This window comes from Pogona vitticeps, chromosome 5 (assembly GCF_051106095.1).
Source record: "Pogona vitticeps strain Pit_001003342236 chromosome 5, PviZW2.1, whole genome shotgun sequence".
Lineage (NCBI taxonomy): Eukaryota > Metazoa > Chordata > Lepidosauria > Squamata > Agamidae > Pogona > Pogona vitticeps.
This window is the reverse complement of record NC_135787.1, coordinates 185612152-185637687: the sequence shown is the minus strand read 5'-3', so window position 1 is coordinate 185637687 and position 25536 is coordinate 185612152. Positions and strand designations below refer to the sequence as shown.

The following is a 25536-nucleotide window of genomic DNA, read 5'->3' as shown; positions in this document are numbered from 1 at the left end:
AGACAAGATGCTTCACCCAGTGTAATAGAAGTGAACCTCAACCAATACAATCACTTTCCTATCAGATTAACCACACTCAGATTATTATCTGACTCTCGGACCATGATTAACATTTGCCAGGAATCCCTGATGAACTGATAATTCCCTGTGCCCATATCTACTGTTTGTTAATATCCCCGGTCAGCATCTCTGTTATCAATAGGGAGCTGGAAGGCTGGCAACGCCTGTTCCACCTAGAGAGTCAGTCATACACCCTTGCCGGCTGTGACGCGGGCAAAAAGCTCAACAGATGTTTTGGTCCGACTGTCACGTTTGCCTGGCCTTAAATCACACACAGGAACCCAGGGACAGGAGGAGAAAGACCTCAGCCAAAGACATGGTAGGAAAGACATTTTTAAGAAGAATGAATAGAATAAGCTCTGTAAAATTATCCTGTCCTTGCTTGGCCGTGTATGGCTCTAGCATACATAACCTCGTGGTGCGGTGGTTAAACTGCAGTACATAGGTCAAGTCAAGGCTTCCATTTTTCCAGGGTCAGCTTTCTGGGAGTGGGGGGGGGGAATGTGTAGCCTGAATAATTAAATTGTCAACCTCCCAGAGAGCACTATGGGGTGGAATATAAGCCACACATGTTTCCACAACACCAATTCTTCCTAAAAATTAATTTCCAAGCTCTATTTGAGTTTACAGCGTACCTAGTTAAAGAACACCTTGCTCTGTGTCCAAAGCTAGGAGAAAAGCATTGAGAAGTAGCGTTTGGAAACATGGCCTCCTGGTTAGACATTTGTATTGATGACCCAAGGAGTAGTCTCTGTAATTCAGACTGACTCTATAAACCGGCTGCAGGCTGCATCTGGAAGACGACTCTCTCCGTTATGATTTATACAGATCAGTCTGCAACTTAGGTTAAAAACAATGTTCCTTAAAAGAATCATATAACATGTAGCCCACCCCTACTACATGTTTGCTCATGTTGAATGAAACCAAAGACTTAAGCCAGAATCCACAGTGGCCGAACAGTTGCCTAAAAGAAGTTCAAAAGAAGGGTATAAAATATGAGTAGCTTTGCCGTTGTGGTAGTGTTTCTAAACATGTGGTGCACAGACCACTGCGCAACACAGTAAGGCCGTGGAAAAATGTATGGCTGTGCACATCGCTACCAAAATTGCTTGGACTGTTGGAATGCATTGCAACTTGGTCCCATCCAATAGAATTGGAACACAAAGACAGCTAGCACTCCTGTGGTTCTCCCCCCCCCGCCCACTGATGTAAACGAAGAGTGGAGACCTGATACTCCCCAACAAGAGGAGTAAATCTGCTATCATTACACACATCTGCACACTAGACAATTTTACAGTTTTAAAGCACAGGGGAGAGAAAACAAGGAAAGGGGGAAAAACGCTGAATCAATGTGTGCCCCATCTAATTAGGTGTGTGCTCTGAACCCAAATCAATTTGGTAAACTCACTTCACTTCTGGAGCCAAATCTGGCCAGTATGCTTGGATTCCAACCTCAATCAAATTGGTCCTTACCCCTGCTGATAGGGTTCAGAATCTGGAATTTGTCCAAAACCTGTGCAGAGCCCTAACAGAAAGCATGGTTTTGTCTAACACATACGCAGATTTATGATCTCATCTTTTACAGTTAATTTATACCCAGCAGTAAAATTTATAAACCATATTATTACAACTTCAAACTAACAAAATTACTATTTCAGTTTGATTGTGTTTATTACCAGCAGCACTACTGCGATGCAAACTTTTGCCTGCTTGTATTTAGCATTTCTCAGAGTGGTATCTGTTTGTTCCTTTCTAATACTTGTACACTTGTTGTTAGCTTTAATTTTGTACTTTAATGATGTAATCCACCCATTCTTTTTAGCTTTAAATATTGTCTTTCAATGATGTAAGCCATCTTGGGTCCTTTTTAAGGAGAAAGACAGGGTAAAAATATTTTAAATACATTTATATAATAAATAGAGTAATTGGTGGTACATAAAATATGTCTAGTCGTGCCGGCCACGTGACCACGGAAACTATCTACGGACAAATGCTGGCTCTACGGCTTGGAGACGGAGATGAGCACCGCCCCCTAGAGTCGGACACAACTGGACATTTGCCAAGGGGAACCTTTACCTTTACTTTCCCTAAAATACAAAGACTAAAAAGTTGTGGGCCATAGGTTCCTAAGAATTAGATTTTAGATTAGACATCCTTCAGTATCGAGAGACTATGGGAACGTGCTCTGAATAGAAGACTTGGAACAGCGTCTAGTGTGGCTAAGAAGGCCAATTTGTGAGTGACATTTCCTTCCTCACTGAAGACAAATACAATGTGTCCCCTGTCCAGTTCCCTGATTTTGCCGGTTTTGGGGCTGCCTCGGCCTCGGCCTGCTGGACAAGGGTCTCTTCAAATTGGGAGAGGCTGTGATGCACCGCCTGCCTCCAGGCTGAATGCTCAGATGTCACGGTTTCCCATCTGTTGAGGTCCATTCCTAAGGCCTTCAGATTCCACTTGCAGATATCCTTGTATGGTCTCCCTCTGGGGCGCTTTCCCTGCACTAATTCTACATACAGGAGATCTTTTGGAATCCAACCGTCGGCCATTCTCACGACATGCCCGTGCCAATGTAGACGTTGCTGTTTCAGTAATGTATGCATGCTAAAAATGTTCCAGCTCGTACTAGGACTACTCTATTTGGAACTTTGTCTTTCCAGGTGATACCAAAAATGCATCGGAGGCAACGCATACGGAATGTGTTCAACTTCCTCTCCTGCCATGCACGAAGGGTCCAGGACCCTTTGAATTGCAGTCCACACAAAAAATAACTTTTATAAACTCTATCCTTATCAACAAGCACTCTGGGCTAAATCCATTGTCTTGTCAAAAGCAGACACCACAAATGTAAGTAATCATGGTTAAAAGTAGTGTCATTTCATTGAACACAATCTGAGTACAACTAACAATTAACTTAGTCCCTTCTTTCCACAATGGGCTTCAACAAGGGCAGTCAGGAATTGTGACAGGGGATAGAGTGGTTGGTGGAACAAGGGCACATTGGTCAAAATCCTGTTGCATATCTATGCCTGCATATCTTAATACTATGCAAGCAGCTGACAAATTTGTGCCTAGGCAGGAGTCATGTCCAGCAAGCAGTTCTGCAGCCGCAGTTTCACAGCTAGTTGCACAACCAATTGTGCAGTCAGTCACACAACACAGACTACCTGAGTGTAACTCCCTGTGAACTGTTGAAGTGGCAACTTTACACTACGGCAAGTACAACAGGCTTTCAACCATTGTAGCAGTTCATAAAACTCAGACCTGTTGTAGACCCCATTTCCAGAACTGCAGCTTGAACTCAGCACCAAAACTGGCTTGCTGTACAGAAGAGGAACACACATTATAACTGGAAAATGAAAGGTGTAGAGCTGGCACAAGACCTCTTGCTACTTGTGGAAGAACAGCAAACAACACCCCTAGGTCAAGATGCAGACTACCCAGAGATAGACACAACATTTTGGCACATGAAGCAGAAAATTCCAGAGACATCTCTCTGTATCCTCGGCAGGAAAAATAAAATAACAGCAAATTAAGCAGCTGAATATTTGCCACTGCCCTTGCCTGGCAACAGAAATTTGGTCCTGTGGTGACTGCCTCACTTTACCTCATAGCAGGATCGGCCCTGGGGAACTCCTTTTAAGACTATTAAGCCCAAAGTCTAAAAGAATAAGACCAACAAATATCTTATATTAAAAAAAATACTCTTCCCCAACATCACCCCCACAAGCATCTTGTTCTTCATCCTTTCCATTTTCAATAAGAGAACTGTCATGCAATCCTATACTTTCCTATTGAGTTCAACAGGACTATAGAATTCCATTCCCCTTTCCCCCACATAGATCCGTGATAAATGTTCAAAGTCCTATTGCTTTATTTTTGGTCAATTATCTCAAGACACAATTTTTACTTCTGGAAGTAGAAATGATATATTCATGTCCACTTTCGCAGAAATGATCTTAGCATGTCATATCAGGCAAACTATTTAAGACTATCTGCTCAGTCAAAATGTGCCTATCACATGTTCCAGTCATTGGCGATATTTTCACCTCCATCAAGGCAGCAGGGGGGGGGGAGAGGAAAGAGTATCAGAAGCTGTAAATATCCCTGAACCTATCATTATTAATGATATTCCAAAGCCCCCTACTTTACATATTTAAGTAATTTAAGTATTATATTTCATCCTGCCAGAGCGAGACCTTTAGAGATTGTAATTGGGCTACAGCAAGAATTCTGTAATTTGCAGTTCCTCGAAACTTAAAATGCAGTATAAGGCAAAGGGCAGTCTACAAGATAAAAAGACACAGAACTGGATGCTAAAGGATGTGATTTTCATAGCATGCTGCAAAGTGTTAACAGTTTATTACTCAGCTTCTCTGGGTATAACTGTGGTGCTACTTTTGAAAAAAAAGGGCTCAGAAAAAAATAACGTAAGGTTCCCAAAAGTTCTAGGCTTTCTGGAAGTTAACAAATCAGTTGATAAATCATGAATTTCATTAATTCTGGCTTCGATTGCCAAACTCAACATTACTAACAACGTGCATTGGGGCGAAACCGAACTTCACTTAGAGCCCAGACGCTAAAGATTTACAAACAAATATAAACCCACTTCGCTATAAATTAAGTATAAAATATGCAAGAAAGAAACCATAATAAATGTATCAAAAGATGTGAGTGCTGCCTTATTCACGTATGGCATCTCACGTCCATGCAGAGTTTAAAGCTAAAACAATTATGTAATGAGTTTAAAATTATATAACAGTGTAAAAGAAGAAAAGGGAAAAAATACATGCACCTTGCCCCAAATCTGAGCTATAGCTGGAACTATATAAGTCTTATTTCTATGAATAACAAAGCTATAGAAATAGTCTTCTATTAAAAAAAAAACAACTGGTAGGATTTTGAGCAAATGTAAACCATATGTGCGATACTGCAGGGTTGGCAGCAACCAGAGATTGGAAAAGTTATTGATCCTAATATTTAAACATTAAATAGGTGTGAAATATCCCAGATATTCAAAGAGGCTATCAGCCAATTGGGAAACCAAATAAATAAACTGCAACTGTTTTTAATATATTTTCATTTGCTCGTTCTTATCCCCCGTGTCTCTTTTATTATCGTTCTTTTGGTGCTTTTTAAGTAAAACAACACAAGCCGATTGCAAGCTCAAATATTAAATGCAGAAAACCTTACAAGGCAGCCGCCCGTGTGATGTGCTGTAAAACAACCAAATCTGCAAAAAGATGATAACCTGTTTGCTTCAAACCACTGAAACAGTCTGAACCTCACAAAAGCTGTGAGGACGACACAGGTCTTGATGATTTCGTTGGTTTTCATAAAAGGAGTGAAAGCTGCAATCCTTTGGTCGAAAAACTCCAGAGTAATTGTTCAGAAATCTGCTGCGGAAATTTAAGTAGCCAGGAAAAAAAATGCAATTTAACTTCTTTTTGGATCACAAAGCAACCTGAAAGCATTCAAAGAATTGTTACCGCTAAGAGAATGAATGGGGAAAGGAAAAACAAAATAATGCCCATTCTTCTTAAAAGCACAATTTAGAGTCTTTTTTTGTCCAACAACTTTGAAAGCAGAAACCTTTGATGATGTGGGATCGGTAAGACATAATGGCCAACACAGTTGCAAAACAAACTTGTCGGCTGCATCATTTTTCCGTGCTATGTAAACACAGGAACAAAAGTATCTGTGTGAGCTAAGAGGACAATTCTAAATTGTGATCCCATTCATACTTCTGCTCCTGGGACCTGGGAGAGATGTGAACCTGGGGACACTCCAATCCAGCCCCTTGCAGAATATATGAGCCATCCCAGACATTAAAATATCTTCTCCAAATTAAATGTAATTCTACAAGAGAAGAATCCAACAAGTCAAACTAACATTTTTGCTTGATCCTGACCTGGAAGGGCAACAGAATACTGTTTGGAAGATATTCTTCATCATTGCCTCTAAGTTCTGGAAGTCCCTTCAATCTTGAGGTCTACCAAAGACTTCATCTATGCATGAAGGTGGACCATATGTGTGACATGCTAAGGTTAGTAGCCCTAATGGGGTCACAACAGAGGCTGGAAAACTTTGTTTTGTACTATGACTCTCGGAAACGTTCTGTCTGCTGGATTCTGGGAGATTCTGTAGTACAACACTAATTTTTCCAGACGACAGCATCTATTGGTGTACCCAGAGACAGCATTTCAAGACCACAGCAACTATGCAAGTCATTGATTACACAGATTATTCCTAGAGCAGGGGCTGATTTTAATACCTTCTACATTTAGAACATAAAAAGCTGCTTCATGTCTAAGCTACCGCTTGCTTTACCTAGCTCTGACTTTTCTGCAAAAAGACAGGAAGAGGTCTATAAATTTTCAGCAAGAAACCAAAGTGGCCTAAAGATGCTTAGCACTGAATGTAAAATGGTTACAGTGGGAATATACTGTCACAGCACATTCTGAGCCAAAAACCTGGGTCTGTACATCTTCGAAAAGCATCATGACACTTTTTGGCTTCGGTAGATGTGGATTAATAAGATTAAGGTGTGTATGTGTGTGTGTGTGTGTGTGTGTGTGTGTGTGTGTGTGTGTGTGTGTGTGTGTGTGTGTGTGTGTGTGTGTGTGTGTGTGTGTGTGTGTGTGTGTGTGTGTGTGTGTGTGTGTGTGTGTGTGTGTGAGAGAGAGAGAGAGAGAGAGAGAGAGAGAGAGAAAGAGAGAGAGAGAGGAGTTTGTGCACACACATTCAATTGGGCATACTGTTTCTCACTTTGTGAAAAAAAAAGACCGCAGAATTAACAGCCTTCAAAAGAGGCAGCAGATAGAGATTTAAACACACACTTTACACCCCAGAATCCTGTTCTGACATTTCCAACCAACCATTATTTTAACATTCCAGATGTCTCAGGTCTAGTGAGCCAAGCCATACAGAAGAGGCAGAAATAAAATAGAACTCTCACTGTGTCTGTCTCTCTCTCTCTCTCTCTCTCTCTCTCACACACACACACACACACACACACACACACAGAGAGAGAGAGAGAGAGAGAGAGAGAGAGAGAGAAGGGGGGGAGAGTAACTAGCAGAAGGGAACAGAGCGATGATCTGGAGGAAAATCTCCTTGATCCCAGAATGTAAAAGAGGAATACATCACAAAGATCTAACAGAACGTTTGGACACTGATGTCCCTCTACCCCTGGATATAAACCCAGGATATCAAGCCCCCACCCCCATCTCAACCTTAGAGGCTGTAGCTTTATATCCTGAATGTCCCATGTTTGATGCCCAGAAAGTTCAACAGAAATGACTGGGTAAACATGAAAGCCTCTTTTCCGTCTAAGAACCAAGACAACTGCTGCCAGTCAAAGTTGACAAGCATTTCCCAACCTAAGTCCAATTCAGATGTTTTGGACTAGGGTTCCTGTTAGCCACAGCCACCACGGCCAGTCTTCAGAGGTGATGAAAAGTATGGTCTGAAACATATGGAAAGACCCACACTGGAGAAGGACAGGATGGAGTGGAGTAGACTTGGTAAAGGTAAAGGTTCCCCTTGATAATTTGTCCAGTCGTGTCCGACTCTAGGCAGCGGTGCTCATCTCCATTTCCAACCTACAGAGCTACCGCTTGTCCACAGACAATCCTCTGTGGTCACGTGGCCAGCGTAACTAGATACAGAACGCCATTTACCTTTCCACCGAGGTGGTACCTATTTATCTACGCGCATTTTTGCATTTTGCATGCTTTCAAACTGCTAGGTTGGCGGGAGCTGGGACAAGCGACGGGGGCTTACTCTGTCGCGTGGATTCGATTTTACAACTGCACGTCTTCTGACCTTGCAGCACAGAGGCTTCAGCGGTTTAAGACAGTGTCCAGCTATTTCTCACAGGAGCATATAATGCTGCCTTTTCCCAAATCAGACCTTTGTTCAGTTTCGCCCTGTGTCATTAACATTAACAGGCAGTGGGTCTCCAGAGTTTGAAGCATGAGTTTTTTCCTGTCCTATGTGAAGATGCCAGACTGAACATGAGAAGTTCTATATACAAAAGCATGTGCACTCCTGTAGTACAGATTTGAATGTAACTATCCGAATAGATTGCACACTTCTGTGATTTTTAAAAATTCCGTTCTCAGCCATTTCAATGTACAGATCAAAAATAAACCCTGACAGAATATACATTTGAATGCATATGTTTTGTGAGTGCCGTTAGGAAGCACCGCTTAAATGTCAAAATAGAATGGAGTCAAGGGGATGAGTGGGTAAGAAAGCATGCAGAAGTTACAAGAAACACACAAAACTGTTACCACCCCAGCCCTATCTCTAACCTGGTAAAATTCTCCTTTCTCAGTACATTTTACTGATCTCTGATGTATCAGCATAGAAAGAAAAAAAAATAAGAATCTTCAGCAATAGTCAATAAGTAACATGTTTCCATTTAACTCAGTCACAGAGCGTCTTTTTCAAAGCACAAAACCTGGTTATTATACTCTATATCACTGGCTTGAGGCTGGCAACATTTTGGTAGCCATGCTCCCTTTGTGCCACTGAAGATTAGCCCCAATTTTCTAGCAGCCATATTTTTAGTGCCCCATGGTGAGAGAATCCCCAAAATATCACAGCAGTATACAATCTTCCGATCCTTTCCTTGCAAACACAGACGCTCAAAATGACTCTGTGCAGAACCGGTTAGAGGGAGAACATAAAAGCCATGCCCATTCTGCTCGATGCCAGGAAGTTTAACTCTCAGTTAAGAACACAAATGTTCAACAATACTATTAAAGGTGACGACTGAATATAGCCTAGAAAATCCTGCTAAAGCCCTGTTATGTCAAACCGCTTGGATGTAGTCCCGTCCAAATCGCCAGCTTGAAACTGCTACCAGCTGATATCTCAGTGAGATTATTTCGCATTTGATCTTGTACAATAAATGTACAAAGCACTTCACAATGAGAACGCCAAACAAGTCCGGCTGCATCAAACCGAAAATCAACCTAGTCCAACCTTTCTCTCGCCAACAACAGCCAGCTAGATCATCTGTAAAGCCTCCTAACTAGGCACAAAGAAAATCTCTCCCTGCTGTTCCTCTCTCGAATTCAGAGGTTCACAGACTCAGTGATGATGGCAAACAGAGAACGATGGGATGAGATGCTCTAAGTACCAGTCTGATCCCTTCTTAAAGTGATATAAGCCACCATCTACCACAGAATCTGCTAGCAGTGAATTATTACACAAGCATCATACGAGGCTGTCAGAGGAATTTGCGTTTTATGAATTGCTTGACGGTCTGCCCTGCTCCGATCAAAGTCTCCATCCGAGCTTCGCTAGCCTCCAGATTTCACCTTTCCTCAAACCTTGTGACACCGTTTTTATAAATTTAAATGTATCCAAGTAAACATTTCAAAGTACGCACTGGGATATGTATTCTGCTGCCTGTTTAAAGAGGACTTTAAAAAAAAAACAACACAATGAATTAATATGAAACTAAATCAAAATTCTTCACAGAAATATTTGAGACAGACAGAGATCAGAAACAGATAGTTTTGCACCGCATTTTCCTTTGAATCTGGAAAGGAATATTTTATCTATACATCTGAAGAACAAACCTATGATCGAAATAGAAACAATGCCGTTCCCAGTTCAGAGTCAAACAATCCACCTTAGTATACCTAGACTAACTGTGAGAAACATCTACTCATTTGAACAGTAAATCAAGCTATGCATTCAGATTACACAGAAAAGTTTTTTTTTAACTCCCCCCGCCGCCAAAAAAAAACAAAAAAAAAAAAACCCTCTCAGAATTCAAATGCTTAATAGAAGGCAAACACCTTTCTCTTGAGAACTTTGCAGGGAATAAAAAGACTTCTGTTAAAAAATATAATAAACAGCGATCCCTCCCCCTCTGTATGATAAATTGAAGAAATGTAGTAAAGCAGAAGAAAGCTACGTAGCACTTCACAAAAACATGAAAATTGCAATCACTATTTAAAACATAAGGACATTTCCAGTGTAAGAATGTGTGTGTGTATATATACACGCACACATTCTTACACTTACATATATATATATATATATATAAGTGTACCTTGTCGTACCTTGTGAACCTAAAAATGCAAGACAGTGAACGTATACCAGTCGGACAGCTGATCCACAAGAAAAATTAATAAGACTCAAAAGCTATCAGGATGGCAATCTATTAAAATTAATAAAGCCTCAGTAAACAGCACCTTTACCTATTATTTCTCAGACTTATGAAAATCAACCTTATTCTTGATTTAAGCATTCCAGCAAACAGATCAGGTAAACTGAGCAGTATATGGGTTCTGAGAGCTAAACCAAGATTTCACACAACCACAATATTATGGACTGCTGGTACTAAGCTAGCATAGGCCAGGTTGCCATCCACTGCTTTATGGCAAAGGACAGATGTGTTATATAGGTGGGACCAGGGAAGATTCAGCACTACTGTATCATGTCTGATCACGCACAAGGCCATCCGTCTTAGTGTGTACCTCTATGTACCTAATGCTAAGCAATAAACTTTCAGAGGGGATTGGGATGCTGCTTCAGAAAGACCAAAATATTTCTGGGATGTGCTTGTTGACATAATTGAGGATATGATGGCTCCAAAGTGGTCCTACCATCCTTGAACCTTCTTAAATTCCATGGAAAGTCAGCCAGAATCCTACCACCCATTTTTGTTTGCATGAGGTACACCATGTAAGTCTCGGCAGCAAATTACTGTTGATTAATGAGGTGCTGGTTGTATTCCTGGAGCATGCCCTATCACATGATCAGGCGCATGCCCAGTTATGCAACCAGCACCTCATTAATTAGTGACAATCCATGACCAAGACGCACCTTATTTCCCTTTTGCAAGTGGAAATTGGCAATACGATTCTGGCCATCTGCTATTTTAAAAAAGACATCTTGAGGTGTGATATTGAATATAATTGAAACAGCAAAGAGAGTGTTTGCCATACAGTGATAATCACAAAAGGTTTCAATTAAAGAAGAATGGTTTGGGGAGAAAATGTGGAATTTAATAAAACCGATATGACTCACATTTATATGTAAGGTACCGGTATTATGTAACATCAATGGAGACTTTTTGACAAAGTATCCCCCAAAAGCTACGAAGCAACCAAGAATTCTGAGGCACCTTAAAGGCTAAGAAATTGTACCTGCCACTGTTAAATGAAGCTTTCAAGGATGGCAATCCACATCTTCAGAGGCGGGACACAGATATCATATCTGTATATTTTAAAATGTAATGCTGTGCTAGAATTCAATGTCTTTGCATTTCACTCATTTTGTTTGCTCGCCTTTGTGAAGCCTTGGGCTCAAAAAGAGAATTCTTAATTCCTAGAAAGACTGAATAAATAAGGAAACTAGTAATGGGGCTGCAATTGACTGGACAGAGAGATGGACTTCCTCCACCGTGTAGGAATCACTGCCATCATCCTGTCAGCATCAGTCATCCAGTCCACTATCACAGCTACTAATATATATCAGATGGCGATGCCAATAAGCTCTCCCTCCCTCTCTCTGTAGCAGGTGCAATGGAGACTTCCAAGGAGTAAAATTACTAGCCCCTGCTAATGCAATGTACTTGCACTTTAGTTTCCACCTTTTGGCTTTGTAAGTTGACAATTATAATGCCCACCCACCCTCCACTAAATTGATTAAGAAGGATGATGGCCAAAGGACACAGTAGCCAGAAATGTCAAGTGCACACGGAAAACAAACAGACCAAAACTGTCAACAAGTTTTGCTACCAATTCCCAACAGACTCAGCTTTGAGCCTTGGGGCAGCTAGAGTTTGGTTCATTTCATTATGTGTTAATCCAGTGGTCTCAAAGCTCCACTGCCCTGTATATTAATGCCTCAGTTCCTCACTTTTCACTTTTAGTAGGTAGAGAAAGACCCAACTTAGCCTCAGAGCTGGGTCTTTTCACTCACCCATTTTCTCTGTGAACAGATGTACTACACAACAAGGATGTATTGGTTTAGACACAACTTTTAACCGGCAAGACCTCCTAAAGGTTATGATCACTGTATTGCCTAGGTGAGATTTGTGGGTTTTTATTTTTTTGCTGGAATGCAAAAACGTACGACCTACTCTCGCTCTCAAATACCCCCCTAGTGGTTGACATGGATTAGATTTTGCTCGATCACCAAAGCAGAAGGGAAATACACAAAAAGGTCTTTGAAGCAGACAGATTCAGCGAAGGGACAAATGAAAACTGAGCTCAACTCTGGACAGATCTCATGTCAAACTTCTCACATAGAAGGTTTTGAGAGTGGTCATGCTATTTGGGAGGTCCTGGGCAAGGAAAAGTTCCCACAAGAAAATTGCAGTTTAGCATATCACTTTGCCATAATCGGGTCCACGATCCACTTAATTTGGAGTGTTAAGAAAGGCGCTAATTTAGACAATGTTAATTAAACAACCCACAGGGGGAGTTCAATTGAGCTCCTGATTTTAATCATTCTTCCAAACTGATTTTATTCACCCTTGCAAAAATATTCCCGATGTATGCCGATGTATCTTTAGTCTGAATATCAGATATGCAGGGATGGTCCAAGCACTGTATATACCACGTACTTAACTTTATGAAAACAAAATCGTTAGTGAAATCATAGAAGTATTTGGGTTGTTGAGAACCCCTACGACAGTTAGATTAAAAGGTACAGTGGATCAGTGGACTTGACATTTGGAACAGTGATTCCTTTTGAGATTTCTAGTTATGCTGAAATTATTGCCAAGGAAATCATAAGAGGGGAAATGATAAACAAATATCATTAATACTTGCTTAACTTTATGAAAAACAGTCTTGGAGAAGTGAAGGATGGTTAATACACAATAACCTTTAAAAACAAGTGATCCTTTTCTATCGGTTACTCACTTTTTCATCCTTAGGAATACATATGCATAGTGCCTACCTTAAAGCAATGCAGCCTGATCAAAAGCAAAATATAGATTTCCTAAAGAGGCAGGAGAAACTTATTCAATCCCTATCAAAAAGCACCATGGCTAAAACATCGAGACAGGTTGTCACATTTTTAATAAGGCTCTGACACAGATATAGCTGCTAGTTAAAAGCTCCCTAAGAAGCTGTAAATATCTCATGCATTCATTATGCTTAATGTCTCTGGACAACAGGAGGAAAAAAGAAATACGTTTTTCTGGGCTCTTCAAGGTAGCAGGCCAGGCAAACTGTACTCGCAAGCAAACATTTTAAAGTTGCCTGTGGGGTGGGGGGAGAGAGAAGAGATTACCCCCCCCATCTCTGCTCCCTGTCACTCATGAATTAACCCTCCCAGTGCCACTGACAGGCCAGCCTCCCAGAATCTGGTGCTGTTAAATTCTGCTTTGCCTTGAAGGAGACGAACTTCCTTCCATCGGACGAAACAATTCTCAGGTCCCTCTCATGCCAGCTTCAGCCTGGATTCACTCTCTCTAAGCAGCGAGTAAATTTATTGAAATGTTCCCTCACATCTACAGGCGACAGAACACACACAAAAACAACAACTATCACACGTGTTACGGCTAACATGTTTTTCCTAGAGATCCTAAACACTCTTGTATGCTAAATCTCTTCCAATAGAGTGCCAAAGAAACACACTGAAAACACATTATGTCTTCTGCCTTCGCACAGAGAAACATCAACAGGCCAAATTCTGTCTGGCCAAAAGTGGATGTTTATATAGCTCTTCTCAGGTCATCTGTAAAAAAATATATATCTCAAAACAAGAAAACAGAGGGGGGGAATAGAATTGCTGGAAGCATAATTATTAAATGACAAAATATACTGGGTGTCAGGATTCTAGCATAATGGGTTTTTGTGTGTATGTTTTTTAAGGCCAGGAAGTACCTAGAGTACAACTTTCTCCAGGCGAGAGCACTCTTTATATTTGCTGGTGCTACAAACTCCATGACACCGAAGGAGCACACTATGCTCAGGATAGTGGTCCACCCCTTCTGGAAGCTGTCATGATGGGTTAAAAGCCCACTACCGCGCTTTAGAAGAACATGGTGGCAAACCAGCCAGGTGATGGACGGGTGTCAATTTCCCCACATCCACAACCACCACGAGGCAAAAGAAGGAGAGAGAGAGAGAGGAGTTTCTCTCTTTCTCAAATGAGAAAGTTTAGCTAACATAAAACTGCAAAATAAGGGGGGGGGAGATACTGTCATTTAGAGCTGTTGGAAGAACCCCAAAATAAATGCAGTGAGAGGCAGAGATTACAAAAGCAGCACAATTCAGATTATTATTCCTGTCCCTATTGAGTCTTAAACAGTACAACTACCACCTTGAGCCTTCCTGTCAACTGTTGATCTATCCTTTTCAAAAAGAAGAGGCAACTCAAATGAAGAACTCTGTTTCATTCCATGCTTTTCTCTCCTTGTTTTTCCTAGACATCTTTGCTCAGCCAACAAGCCACCCTCTACATTAAAGTCCTATGATTTCAAGGACCCAGTTCCCTACACAGCAAGAGCATTGTCAAGTAGCCTCTTTCTTTATTTTTTTAAAAAATATATTTGCAAGATTTTGTGAAAATATCTGAAGTGTGCACCAGGCTTTTCTGAGCTTTGAACTCTTATGAGTTTTACACCAGAGTTTGTGGTGATGAAGTTTAAAGCCTCTTCCACTGATACCTTGTGAAAGTTTAGACCAAAAAATATATATATCTTGATTTTTTTCCCCTCTGTGCCTGACTAACACAGGCCACATCTCTATGGCAGCAACAGTGGGGGGGGGGGGAGATTAAAAATAGAACCCCATGTACCTTTATTCAGAAGTAAGTGCCATTGTGTTCCATAAGGCTTATACCCTGGTAACTGAGCTCAGAACTGAAGCATACATATTATTGTTTTCGTAAACTTTCTCCCGTCATGAACTCTGTCCATCAGAACTACTTCATGAAAGCCAATAATAATAATAATAATAATAATAATAATAATAATAATAATAATAATAATAATAATAATAATAATAATAATAATAATAATAATAGCAGCAATAGCAGGACTTTTGTTAAAGCTATACTCCCTCAGCATCTTTTAACTGCAAAGTCTTCTACACAAAGTTTGAGATTTCTGGGACTTCTTTCACTTGTCTAGTAGAAACCATAATGATTTTTAAAAAGCAAAGGGGAAAAAAAACTCAATGAAGAAGCCAGGAATGAATAATGTCTGTAGACATGCTAAACTCATCCTTTCGTTTGGACAAACAGAACTGTACATTCACAGAGTCCAGCAACGTTAATATTGCTACTGATTCATTCTTGCTTTTCCACTGGATGCTGTGGACAGTTTTCATTCCAGCTTCTGTATTAGAGGAAACGGACACACAGATCAAAACAAAAGCAGGACCTGTTCCCCTCCCATAAAAGGCATCCTATTTCCCCCCGAAGTTAAAGTGAAGTTTCAAAAGTGTTCAGATAAACTGAAATGATCAAAAAGGCCATCGGACAAACCTCTTCCTGCAAACAGCATATGAGAAGAGGCTGGAGACCACTAACTAAATCAGCACCAAAATTGGCTGTCAGATATACATGACTCCTCGTAGTCCATGCTATATACGTTGGGCCTTGGATGCATTAATAACAATGCATTTAGGGTCTGACAGGTGCTAGCAATGCCATTTCAGTAAAACACAAACAAAATAAGCAGAGGCGGAAGGCTGAAGCAGCCTTTTCCCATCCATGAAACGTGGATTTTCATACGGATTGTACATGTCCCGCTGTAAATAGAATCTATAACCTGTACAGCTCTGTGAGTTTGTGTAGTAACTACAGCGAAACACAGAAAATGTAAACAAATGGTAATGATTAACAGAGATATTGGGTTGGATTGCCAGCTAAAACCACAGATGGAAAATGGTAAATAAAAAGCATGAGATGACAAGGTAACTTATTTCCCCCCTCTAAATTTAATCATTTATCTCTCCATATACAAATACACCTTCATAGCCACATGCATGCAAAAGCTAAAAGCATACAGATTATTATTTAAACTGTCACTTTTCTCTTTAAAAAAAAACACACTTCTCTGACCATGCACACACCTCCTAAGACGAATTTTCAAAAAGGGAAATCTCATTTGTTTATCAGCTCAAAACTACTTGAAAATGAAAATGAAATCTCTTTCCTTAAAACAAGACATGGCTTACTGTGGCAGAAAGCTGTGTTTGCACTCCTGTCTTTCACCCTTATTCCACCCAGGCAAAAAGTTTAAACATACACATGCAGACCCCCGGCATCTGCAATGTTTAGTGTTTTGTGTGTACGTCTTTTACCGTACTTTGCAGAAGACTGTTAAGCTTCTGTGGGCTTCTGCGAATCTGGCTGTTACCAACTTAATGCAGATTATACCAAGATAAACAGTGCCCTTCTCCCAGGTGCCACAATATTATGGAAAGGCTGGCAAGCAGGGCAGGGAGGGGGAGAGAATGTCAGTGATTTTAAACAAAGGAGAAAAATTAATTGGATCAAATAAAACCTTGGAAGGAGTTCAGAAGCTACGGTCCAAGATGTGTGCAGTGGAGGCAGCGTTACAAAATCAGCAGCAGGAGGAGTTGGCTTTTTATTTTTAAAAACCACCCATCTGCTGGGTTCACTTGCTGACACTTATAGCTATAAAGTATATACACATATTCATCTACATGTATGTATGCACACAAAAATATACATCCACAGCTAGTTTGTTATCCATGGAGCAATACCTTGTTCTATTGTATTCATAAGCCACCTCTGCCTTCCTCAGATGTTTGTGGGATATTTCCCCCCACTTGCACCTTTTCCTATCAAATTCAGCTGTCTGCAAGCTGAACAGCTCGACTTAGCATATTTTTTACCAGCTGGTCTATCACCTAGCTTGCATTACTTAGATGCAACCAAATGCTTCTGCAGAAGGTAGCTTTCACGAAGCACGGGGAAGGGGACGTTTTAAAAAAAACACCCATTCTTGCTTGTTCTTTCTTCCTACTTGGAAATATAAAGTTTGGCGTCCTCCTCGCAACCAACAATCTCTTAATATACAGGAAAGGAAGGGGCTTGTAGGGAGAGAGGATCCTGCTGGCTCTTCCAAGGCAACCACCACTGGCGGAGAAGGATCTTTCAACATATTTAGAGAGAAAATCATCATCATCATCATCAAGGTTGCTGTGAACTCAACAGCCCGTGGGGAGGATGGCTGCTTAAAACAGCTCAACTTGGCCAAGTGGACGCTCGCACAACGGGAGCAGGGGGCGAAGATCGTAAACCAAATTAAGCCATGAATCCGGATACAGTATCAGGTTTTTTTTTGACACATGGTCAAAAAGAGATAAACACAGGAGGAAGTTTCACTTTCCCTTCACTTCTCCCTCGCCCCTTCACTTTTAATTTTTCTCGCAGCTACTGTTACGGTTCTTCTTAAAGATGATTTTGCCTTTTCTAGAAGTGGGGGTGCCCTTCTGCCCAACCCACCCCACAGCAAACCCTCCTCTCGGATCCAGAAAAAACCCCAGATCCTGGGGATATGCCTGCTGGAAAGTTTTTGGGCGAGAGAATCAAATGGGAAAGTTTTTTTTCCAAGCGATCCTCCCCATGCGCTCGCTCGCTCATTCATTCCAAGGAAGCGCTTTTCTTCCCTTCTTTAACGCGAGCGACGTTTCTTTGAACAACCGGGGAGAAAGGCAGGGGCAGAAAGGAAGACCGGATCTGTCCGAAAGCCTGGTAGCTGCTCATTATGGAGCTGATCGATTCAAAGAAGGAGCCGAGGGGAAAGTAGGGGAGGGGGCGGTGGAAATTAGCCGGGGAACAGAGAGAGAGAGATGTTGGCGACGATTTTTGGGGAGGGGGGGTGTGTTGGTTGGAGAGAGAAAGAGAGAGAGGAGATAAGGAGAGATCGCCGCGACCGTCCTTCCTTTTCCTAGCTCTGCACCCCATCCGAAAGGCATCTCCGGAGAAGTCGGTCGCAGGACGTCGAGGGGATCCCTTTAAATCTAGTTTACGGGTGGAAAGATGCGCGCTTGCGGGGGGGGGGGCAAGAGAAGAGTGAGAGAGAGAAGCGCGCGGAAGACAAGAAGAAATAACGAAGAGGAAAAGACGGATCAACTGCGACCTGGCATGATTGCAGGCTGGGGATCGGAGAGAGAGAGAGAGAGAGGGTGAGAAAGTGCCTTTTCTTCTTCTTCTCTTCCCCCCCCCTCCCACAACCCTTTCCACGCAATATTATTATTATTATTATTATTGGAGAAATGCAAAATAAAAAAGGCAGAGGCGATGCAACGACGCGCGTGGAGGGAAAGTTGCACTTCGCCGGCGCGGCCGTGGAAAGGTCGGGTTCGGAAATCACCAGCGATCCTCATCCCGTGGAAGAAGGCACGCAAAACACAACACACATACACACACACACACGCACACACACAGCACAACATCGAGCAAGGCATGCAAAAAGAAAAGAAAAGAAAAAAATAGAAAAGGCTCGGGGTCTCTGCCCCTACTCACCTTTCAAACTCCTGAGGTAAATCAGGGTCAGTGAGCATGCTGGGGTGGGGTGGGGGGGAGAGAGAGGAAAGCACAAATATTTTTGTCCCCCTTTGTCACAGTAGCCACCTACGATCGCCTCCGACTGAACCTGTCAAGTGAATCCGAACCTCCTAAACCGATTGATTTCTCTCTCTCTCTCTCTCTCTCCCCCCCTCCCCACACACTCACACACACACTCTCTCACTCACTCACACACACACACACACTCTCTCTCTCTCTCAAACGCTCTCCTCTCTCCCTCTCCCTCTCTCTCTGAGCTAGGACTCCTTGACCAGTCTCTTAAAGGGGCAGCACACTTTAGCTGGAGGAGACCGGCTTGGGAAGCTCCCCCCACAGCTGCGCCACATGGCTGTGGGTTGGGAAGCAGCAGCCAGACAGCTTTTTTTTGGGGGGGGGGGTTGCGCGTCCGCCTTGACGGTCCTCCTCGGGAGTCACCCTCAAAAACACAGTACTGTACACTACAGCAGGGGGAGGTGGAGAGGATCACCCTTGCCAGAGTCCGCTCCTTGCCTTCCCCGCGCTCTCCTTCCCTCCACAAGTCATCATCATCATCATCATCATCATCACCATCATCATCAAAGAGACCACAACTGTGATACACGCGCGCGCGCGCGCGCGCGCACTCACACAGACGAACCAGCCACTCAGGCGGGAGGGTCTCGTTCACAGTAGGAGCAGCTTTTAAAAATATTCACCAATTATTATTATTATTATTATTATTATTATTATTATTATTATTATTATTATTATTATTATTATTATTATTATTATTATTATTATTATTATTATTATTATTATTATTATTATTATTATTATTATTATTATTATTAATTTTTACATCTTCACAGAAATATTAGCAACCTTAAAAGACACAGGGAGCAAACTCCGGAGCACTCGCTTCCCCAAATCTCGGGGCAAGAAGGAGGCAAAGGTAAAAAACAGTGGCAAAATCTGCACCTTTTAAGCTAAATCCTTATTACACCACAAATGAGAGATGAATAGAATACTGTACACATGTCCTGCGTTTTCTTTCTTTTAAACTCTAGTTGGTTTTCTTCTTCTTCTTTCTCCTCCTCCCCTGGGAATATAGGGGCAAATGTAGGCACACATCTCTGTTTTTCTGGATCTCTCCGCAGATACATATAACATAACAGTCCAAAGGGAAGGCATGCGTATGTACAGACAATAAGTTCACTATTCCAATTTAATTATGCTAATCAGGCTCATCATCTCCCAGTCAAATGTAGTTCTGAGAAGAAACTGTGGCAAAACTCTGTGTGTATATTTACCAACATCAAAGGTGAAGCTTTTGAACTCACTGGTACACTCACAATGCAATGATTTCTTTAAAGACAACAAATTCCACTAACTAGAAACCACAGTATGAGGAGAGAAGGGGTACCATTCAAGAAATGATGTTTATGCATTAGATTTAATAGGAAGCTATATTTGTAAGTCGATATATTTGTTAGCCTAGACAGAACCAACACAGGTGTGTTTGGACACCAGTAGAAAAACCGCACACATTAAAACAACAGCAACAACTTCCAGATTCTGTCAAGCACTGTCATCTGTTGCAGAAAACCGCACACCCATCATTTTGTGTGGGTAAAGAACCAGGGTGTGAGGCAAAGACATAGAAATCAGTGACCAAAAGCAACTTAAACAAGGGGTTTTCCTGGTTGAAACAGCCAGCAGTGTAGAAACACATTCAGAGGAGTCAAAAGAAATGTTTATTTCGTGTGTATATGTATGGGGGGGGGGAATACCTAAGGAAAATATATTCTCATGTGGGCATTACTTCTCCCCTCCCTACCTCTCCATTTTTTTAAAGAAAAGGAACCCACCTCTCTGTGTGCAGGGAAGAGGGAGGGGGAAAGAACCACCCTACACAACAATCAAGCATTGTTCTGGGGAAAGAAAAGCAACTTTGACAGACTGAAATATACCAGAGGCCCCTTCAAGGAAACCTGTAAACAACTTGTCACTCACTCTGTCGGTTTCACTGCGTTGCCCACAAAGTGCTAGGAAGCAGCCTGGCAACACCAGAACCATCACCATCACAAATGATGGTGGGGAGTGGGGAGAATAATTCTCAGAGTTACCTCCCTTCAGCTTCTTAAAAAGTTTCCTTAGCTCCAAAGTTTAAAGGGGAGGGGAAAAACAACACACAAGTCGATTTTAGGGAACCGAGAGCCCCAGACAAGAATAAGGAGGCCATACATAAGCAATAGTTAATAGGGAAATAGTTAGAGATTTTGTTCAATCATTAAGCCGACAATGTATGTCGGGAAGCCAGTTCGAGAGACCCGAGCCAAGAAATCAGAAGGAGACCAAGACTTGGAAAGGCAGCAATGAAGGAATGAGAAAAGATCATCAAGTGTAAGGATGTGTCCCTGGAGACCGAGACCATCCACACTCTTGTATTCATGACCACCATGTATGGACAGTTAAGAAAGCTGATGGGGGAAAAAAAGAGCTTCGTTTGAAACATGGTGCTGGGGGTGAGCTTTATGAACATCCTGGACTGCCAGAAAGAGGAACACCTGGGTCCTAGATGAAATCAAGCTTGAACTATTTCTGGAGGTAAAAAAAATGTTGAAAAGGAGGCCGTCCTACTTTGGGCAAATCACGAGAAGGCAGGACTGTATGGAAAAGACAATAATGCTGGGAAAGGTCGAAGGCAGCAGGAGAAGAGGAAGACCAAATATGAGCTGGTCTGACTCCCTAAAAGAATGCAAAAGTTTGAGTTTACAAGACCTGATCAGGACTGTCGAGGAGAGGATATTGTGGAGAATGCACATTCATAGGGTCACCACAGTTGGAGATGACTTGACAGCGCATAACAACAACAGCATAATCAACCATACATACATCCCTATTATCCTTATAAAGATTACAGATGTTACTCTCCCATGCTCGCTGGTGTATTCTGGGACCTTCTAGCCTTGGTGTTTTCTTAACTTCTTCTTTCAGTGGCCTAAGTGGGGTGGACGTGGACAGAGGGTCTCCTCCTTCTTTCCCCTGCCAAAGACAACGAAGACCATGAGGTAGTTGTGACAATCGGGCTGAGCACTTCCTGGCCTCTGCAGCTGCCTCCAGTAAATCATACAATAATTTGGCAGATAAGGAAAGTAATCCAGCCATGGCCCTTGACATAGGAGGCCCGGGAAGTTAACACGGCCAATGACTTCACGCAAATAAGAATTATGGAGCCACCGAAGGCAATGCCGTGTCTTTCCTTGAGACCTCCGGGTGAAGCAGCCACTTGCTCTTCGGGGCTTATGGGCCACTTTCCCTTTCCTGGCAAGCCACTCCTGTCTGACTCCTTACCAGGGACAAAGGGCTTGTGTGTGAAAGAATCCTTGCTCCTTTCTGTGTGTGGAAGAGAGAATGACCACGGATGTGTACGTATACGTGCAGGCATGCACATTCGTACATTTATGCACAAAGCAAAGCAAAAGCCAAGTGTGTGGCTTATATACTGCCCCATTGCACTTAAAGCACTCTCCATTTTATAATTTAATTATGCAAGCTACACATTGCCCCCCACCACCCCAAGAAAGCTGGGCATTCAATTTACTGACCTCAGAAGGATGGAAGGTTGAGTCAACCTTGAACCAGCTAGCTACTTGAGCCCAGGATCAAACACAGGTGATGAGCACAGTCTTCAGTACAGTACTGAAGTGTAACCACTGCCCTCGCTTTGAACCTTGGTTCCACTTACAATTCGTTGCTGCGCCTTCCACTGCACCGCAACAGGCACCAGCTGCCGTTGTACAGCTGTCTAAGCCACTGCAGGTTCTTACCACATGAGTTACAGACAAACACAGCCAGGTCAGGCAGAGGGAGCCATTCCAGTTCTCCACACATATATGCGAGAACTTAACCGACCCAGAGAAGAGATTGCATCTAGACATCCAGCGCCAACCATCTAGAAGGAAAGAAGTAGCACAGGGAGAGAAACTTCATTGTCAACAGGATAACGCGGTTTATTACCTTGCTAGAGAGAATTCCATGATGAACTCTGCCTCCCAAAGGAGGGAAATACGGATGAGAAGAACGGGATTGTCCCGGGTCACTCTTAGAGCGCAATATGTCGTAGAAGGCTGGATTCTATCCATGGTTCGGAAAGGATTTAACTTTAAGAACTTGAAGAATGATAAAGTACTTTCTGAGCCAGCAAGGAAAACATTGATTCCTTCGAAATGTGGTGCTGGAGGAGAGCTTTGAAGATAACCTTGGATGGCCAGAAAGACGAACAAATGGGTCCTAGATCAAATCAAGCATGAACGATCTCCAGAAGCAAACATTTTGAAGCTGATGCTGTCCTGCTTTGGGGACACTGTGAGAAGACACGATTCTCTGGAAAAAGATAATGATGCTAGGAAAGGTGGGAGGCAGCAGGAAAAGAGGAAGACCAAATATGAGATGGCCTCATTCCCTAAAGGAAACCACAGGCTTGAGTCTTCAAGTGCTGAGCAGGGCTGTTGAGGATAGCATATTTTTAAAATTGCTCATTCATAGGGTCATCATAGTCAGAGAGTAGAGGACACATTACAACAACAACCATACATTCAAGCATCATTCTGTATCTTTATTTTCACTGTGATCCCCAAATGCCCGTCCTTCCTTCCTTCCTTCCTTCCTTCCTTCCTTCCTTCCTTCCTTCCTTCCTTCCTTCCTTCCTTCCTTCCTTCCTTCCTTCCTTCCTTCCTTCCTTCCTTCCTTCCTTCCTTCCTTCCTTCCTTCCTTCCTTCCTTCCTCAAGTTTTGACCTCACTACAGTTTCATCAGATCAGTTTCTTCATGTTAGTTCTCTATGACACATATACAGAGTTTAGCAACAGGCAGATGGTCCTCTTACATTGTTGTTATGTGCTGTCAAGTTCTTCCCAATTTATGGTGACCCTATGAATTGAACTACCTCCAAAAGGGCCCTGTCATTATGCTTACAGTACACATAGGCAAACACAAAGCCACTGGCGTTCATGAAAGGAAACACGTTCCAGATAGCCGATATTTGCATGCCAACTGGATTTAAACTTTTTTTTTAAAGGTGGATTACTGAAAGCAACACAGGCCAACTTTGAAGAAATGAATCCTTTCACATGTTCACAGATGAGTCTTGTGAACACAGATTATTTCCAGTGTAATCCTAACATCTGTACAAGGGGTAAATATTATACCGGAATGCAAAATACTATACATATTTTGTAGAAAACACCTGTGCATGGGTGACTTGGGGGTGATTTGAACATTTATGTATGTATGGTGTGCTTTCAAGTCAATTCTGACTTATGGTGATCCTTTCCAGTGATTTCAAAGGAAAGAATACACAGAAATGGTTGACCATTCGCTTCTTCTGGGTCCACCCTGGGATTTTGCAGTTTGCCCAAGGCCACACAGGCTGGCTCTACTCACAGGAATCAAACTCCCAACCTCTGGCTCCACAGCTAGATATCTAAAGCACTGAGCTATCCAGCCAGTCATTGTATCTTTAAGAAGAAGGTAAATCAAATCTCAGGAAGACAGCTCTCATCTACTGTCCAGACTATCAAACTCTAATAGCTTATTTCAAAAGTTGTTATGGGTCCTACGGGCGTAGACACTGGGTGCATGTGGGCCTTGCAGCGTCATGGGGATGAAAACTTGTGCATCCATCAGCTGTGTCCAGATCCTCACATGACAGTTCAGAGAAGAATCCATGCATGTGATCCACCCTCCATGCTTCATGCTTCAGTTACCCATGATTCCCAAACACGTGAACAAGACCGAGACTGGGTGAGACTGGGCTCACACAGCTTTGGAGTCATAGGTCGAATGCGGCCCACCAACCTTGCGATCGTGATTCGTGACCTTCCTGGTAGTTATTATCTCCCTGCATTTAAAAGTCTAGGCAAAGCAGAAACAGTGGTAGTGGGTCAATTAGGGGGGAAAGGGGGGGCACTGTCTTTTAACGTAATCTCAGCCTGCTGACTCTTGCCTGCCATTACTATAAAGGCAGAGTGGGGCAACCTCATGAGGCTTTGGGGGTCAATTTTCACCCCATGCTCCTGCCTCAGGCTGCACTGAGTCCCAAAATGGACACTTAAAAGAAAACGTAAAGGCAAAACCAACAAAAACAGCAACAGGGACATTTCTAATACGAGGGGTGGGGTGGGGGGACAAGGTATATTTTTCTGCTTCTCAGCGGAGGTGTGAAGTGAATGGAAACTGCCAGTCCATGCAACAAGGCAACAGTTACTTTATATTCCAAGACAGCACATTATGCAGAAATACTCATGAAAATATGCAGGTTTTATCCAAGTCCCACTTTGCATCACCCTGTGTCAAGGAAATCTGGGCTCCTGTTTACCGGATGAATCAAGTAAGGATGTCCATCCCTAGAACCTAGTTATTATCATATGAGTACTGATACTACATTAATAATCTTGGAACTGCAGAGGTGGAAGGAACCGTATGGATCACTGGGTTTGCTCCTTGTCAAGGTGGCAGAGGGGGGAATCGAACTTCCAACCTCTGACTCTGCAGCCAGATGCCCAAACCACTGAATTTGCACAACAAATCTTAAAAGCAACACCAGAATTAAAAATAATATTGAAAAATCAGGTGCCTTCCAAATAATAAACCTTCAAGAGTCTTTCCAAACTGTTCCCTTTTCATGTCTCAGTGTTGAGAGCAAATTGATGTAGAGGAAGGAACTGAGAAGAGACGTTCCAAGATATGGATGTGACTATTGAAAAAATCCTCTCTTTCAGCTATCAACCTACCTTCTGATGGCTGTGACACTTATGATAGGACAAAGACAATCAGAGGTAATCTGTTCCCAGACTATGGAAGGTTCTAGAGAAAAGAGTACGAAGCTCTGATTCATCTTTGACCTCTGAAAAAGTCTGGTTTCTAATCCCAGATTCACGATGCCTGCTTGTAGTTGCTACACACGAAT

At 42.3% G+C, this 25536-nt stretch overlaps 1 protein-coding gene across 7 annotated transcripts in view; it reads right to left on the bottom strand.

Annotated features, from left to right (window-relative positions):
• Positions 1–25536, bottom strand: part of SOX5 (SRY-box transcription factor 5) — a 918192-nt gene that overhangs the window by 454519 nt on the left and 438137 nt on the right. Inside the window, exon 1 of one of the 7 annotated variants that reach the window (XM_020809978.3) lies at positions 18547–18941. The exons of 5 other annotated variants lie outside the window; for them this stretch is intronic. In XM_020809978.3, the coding sequence (XP_020665637.3) occupies positions 18547–18584 (38 nt within the window). In that variant the 5' untranslated portion in view covers positions 18585–18941. Of the gene's footprint in view, positions 1–18546; positions 18942–25536 lie in introns of those variants that run through there. One more of the 7 variants, XM_072999726.2, reaches the window with a different exon arrangement.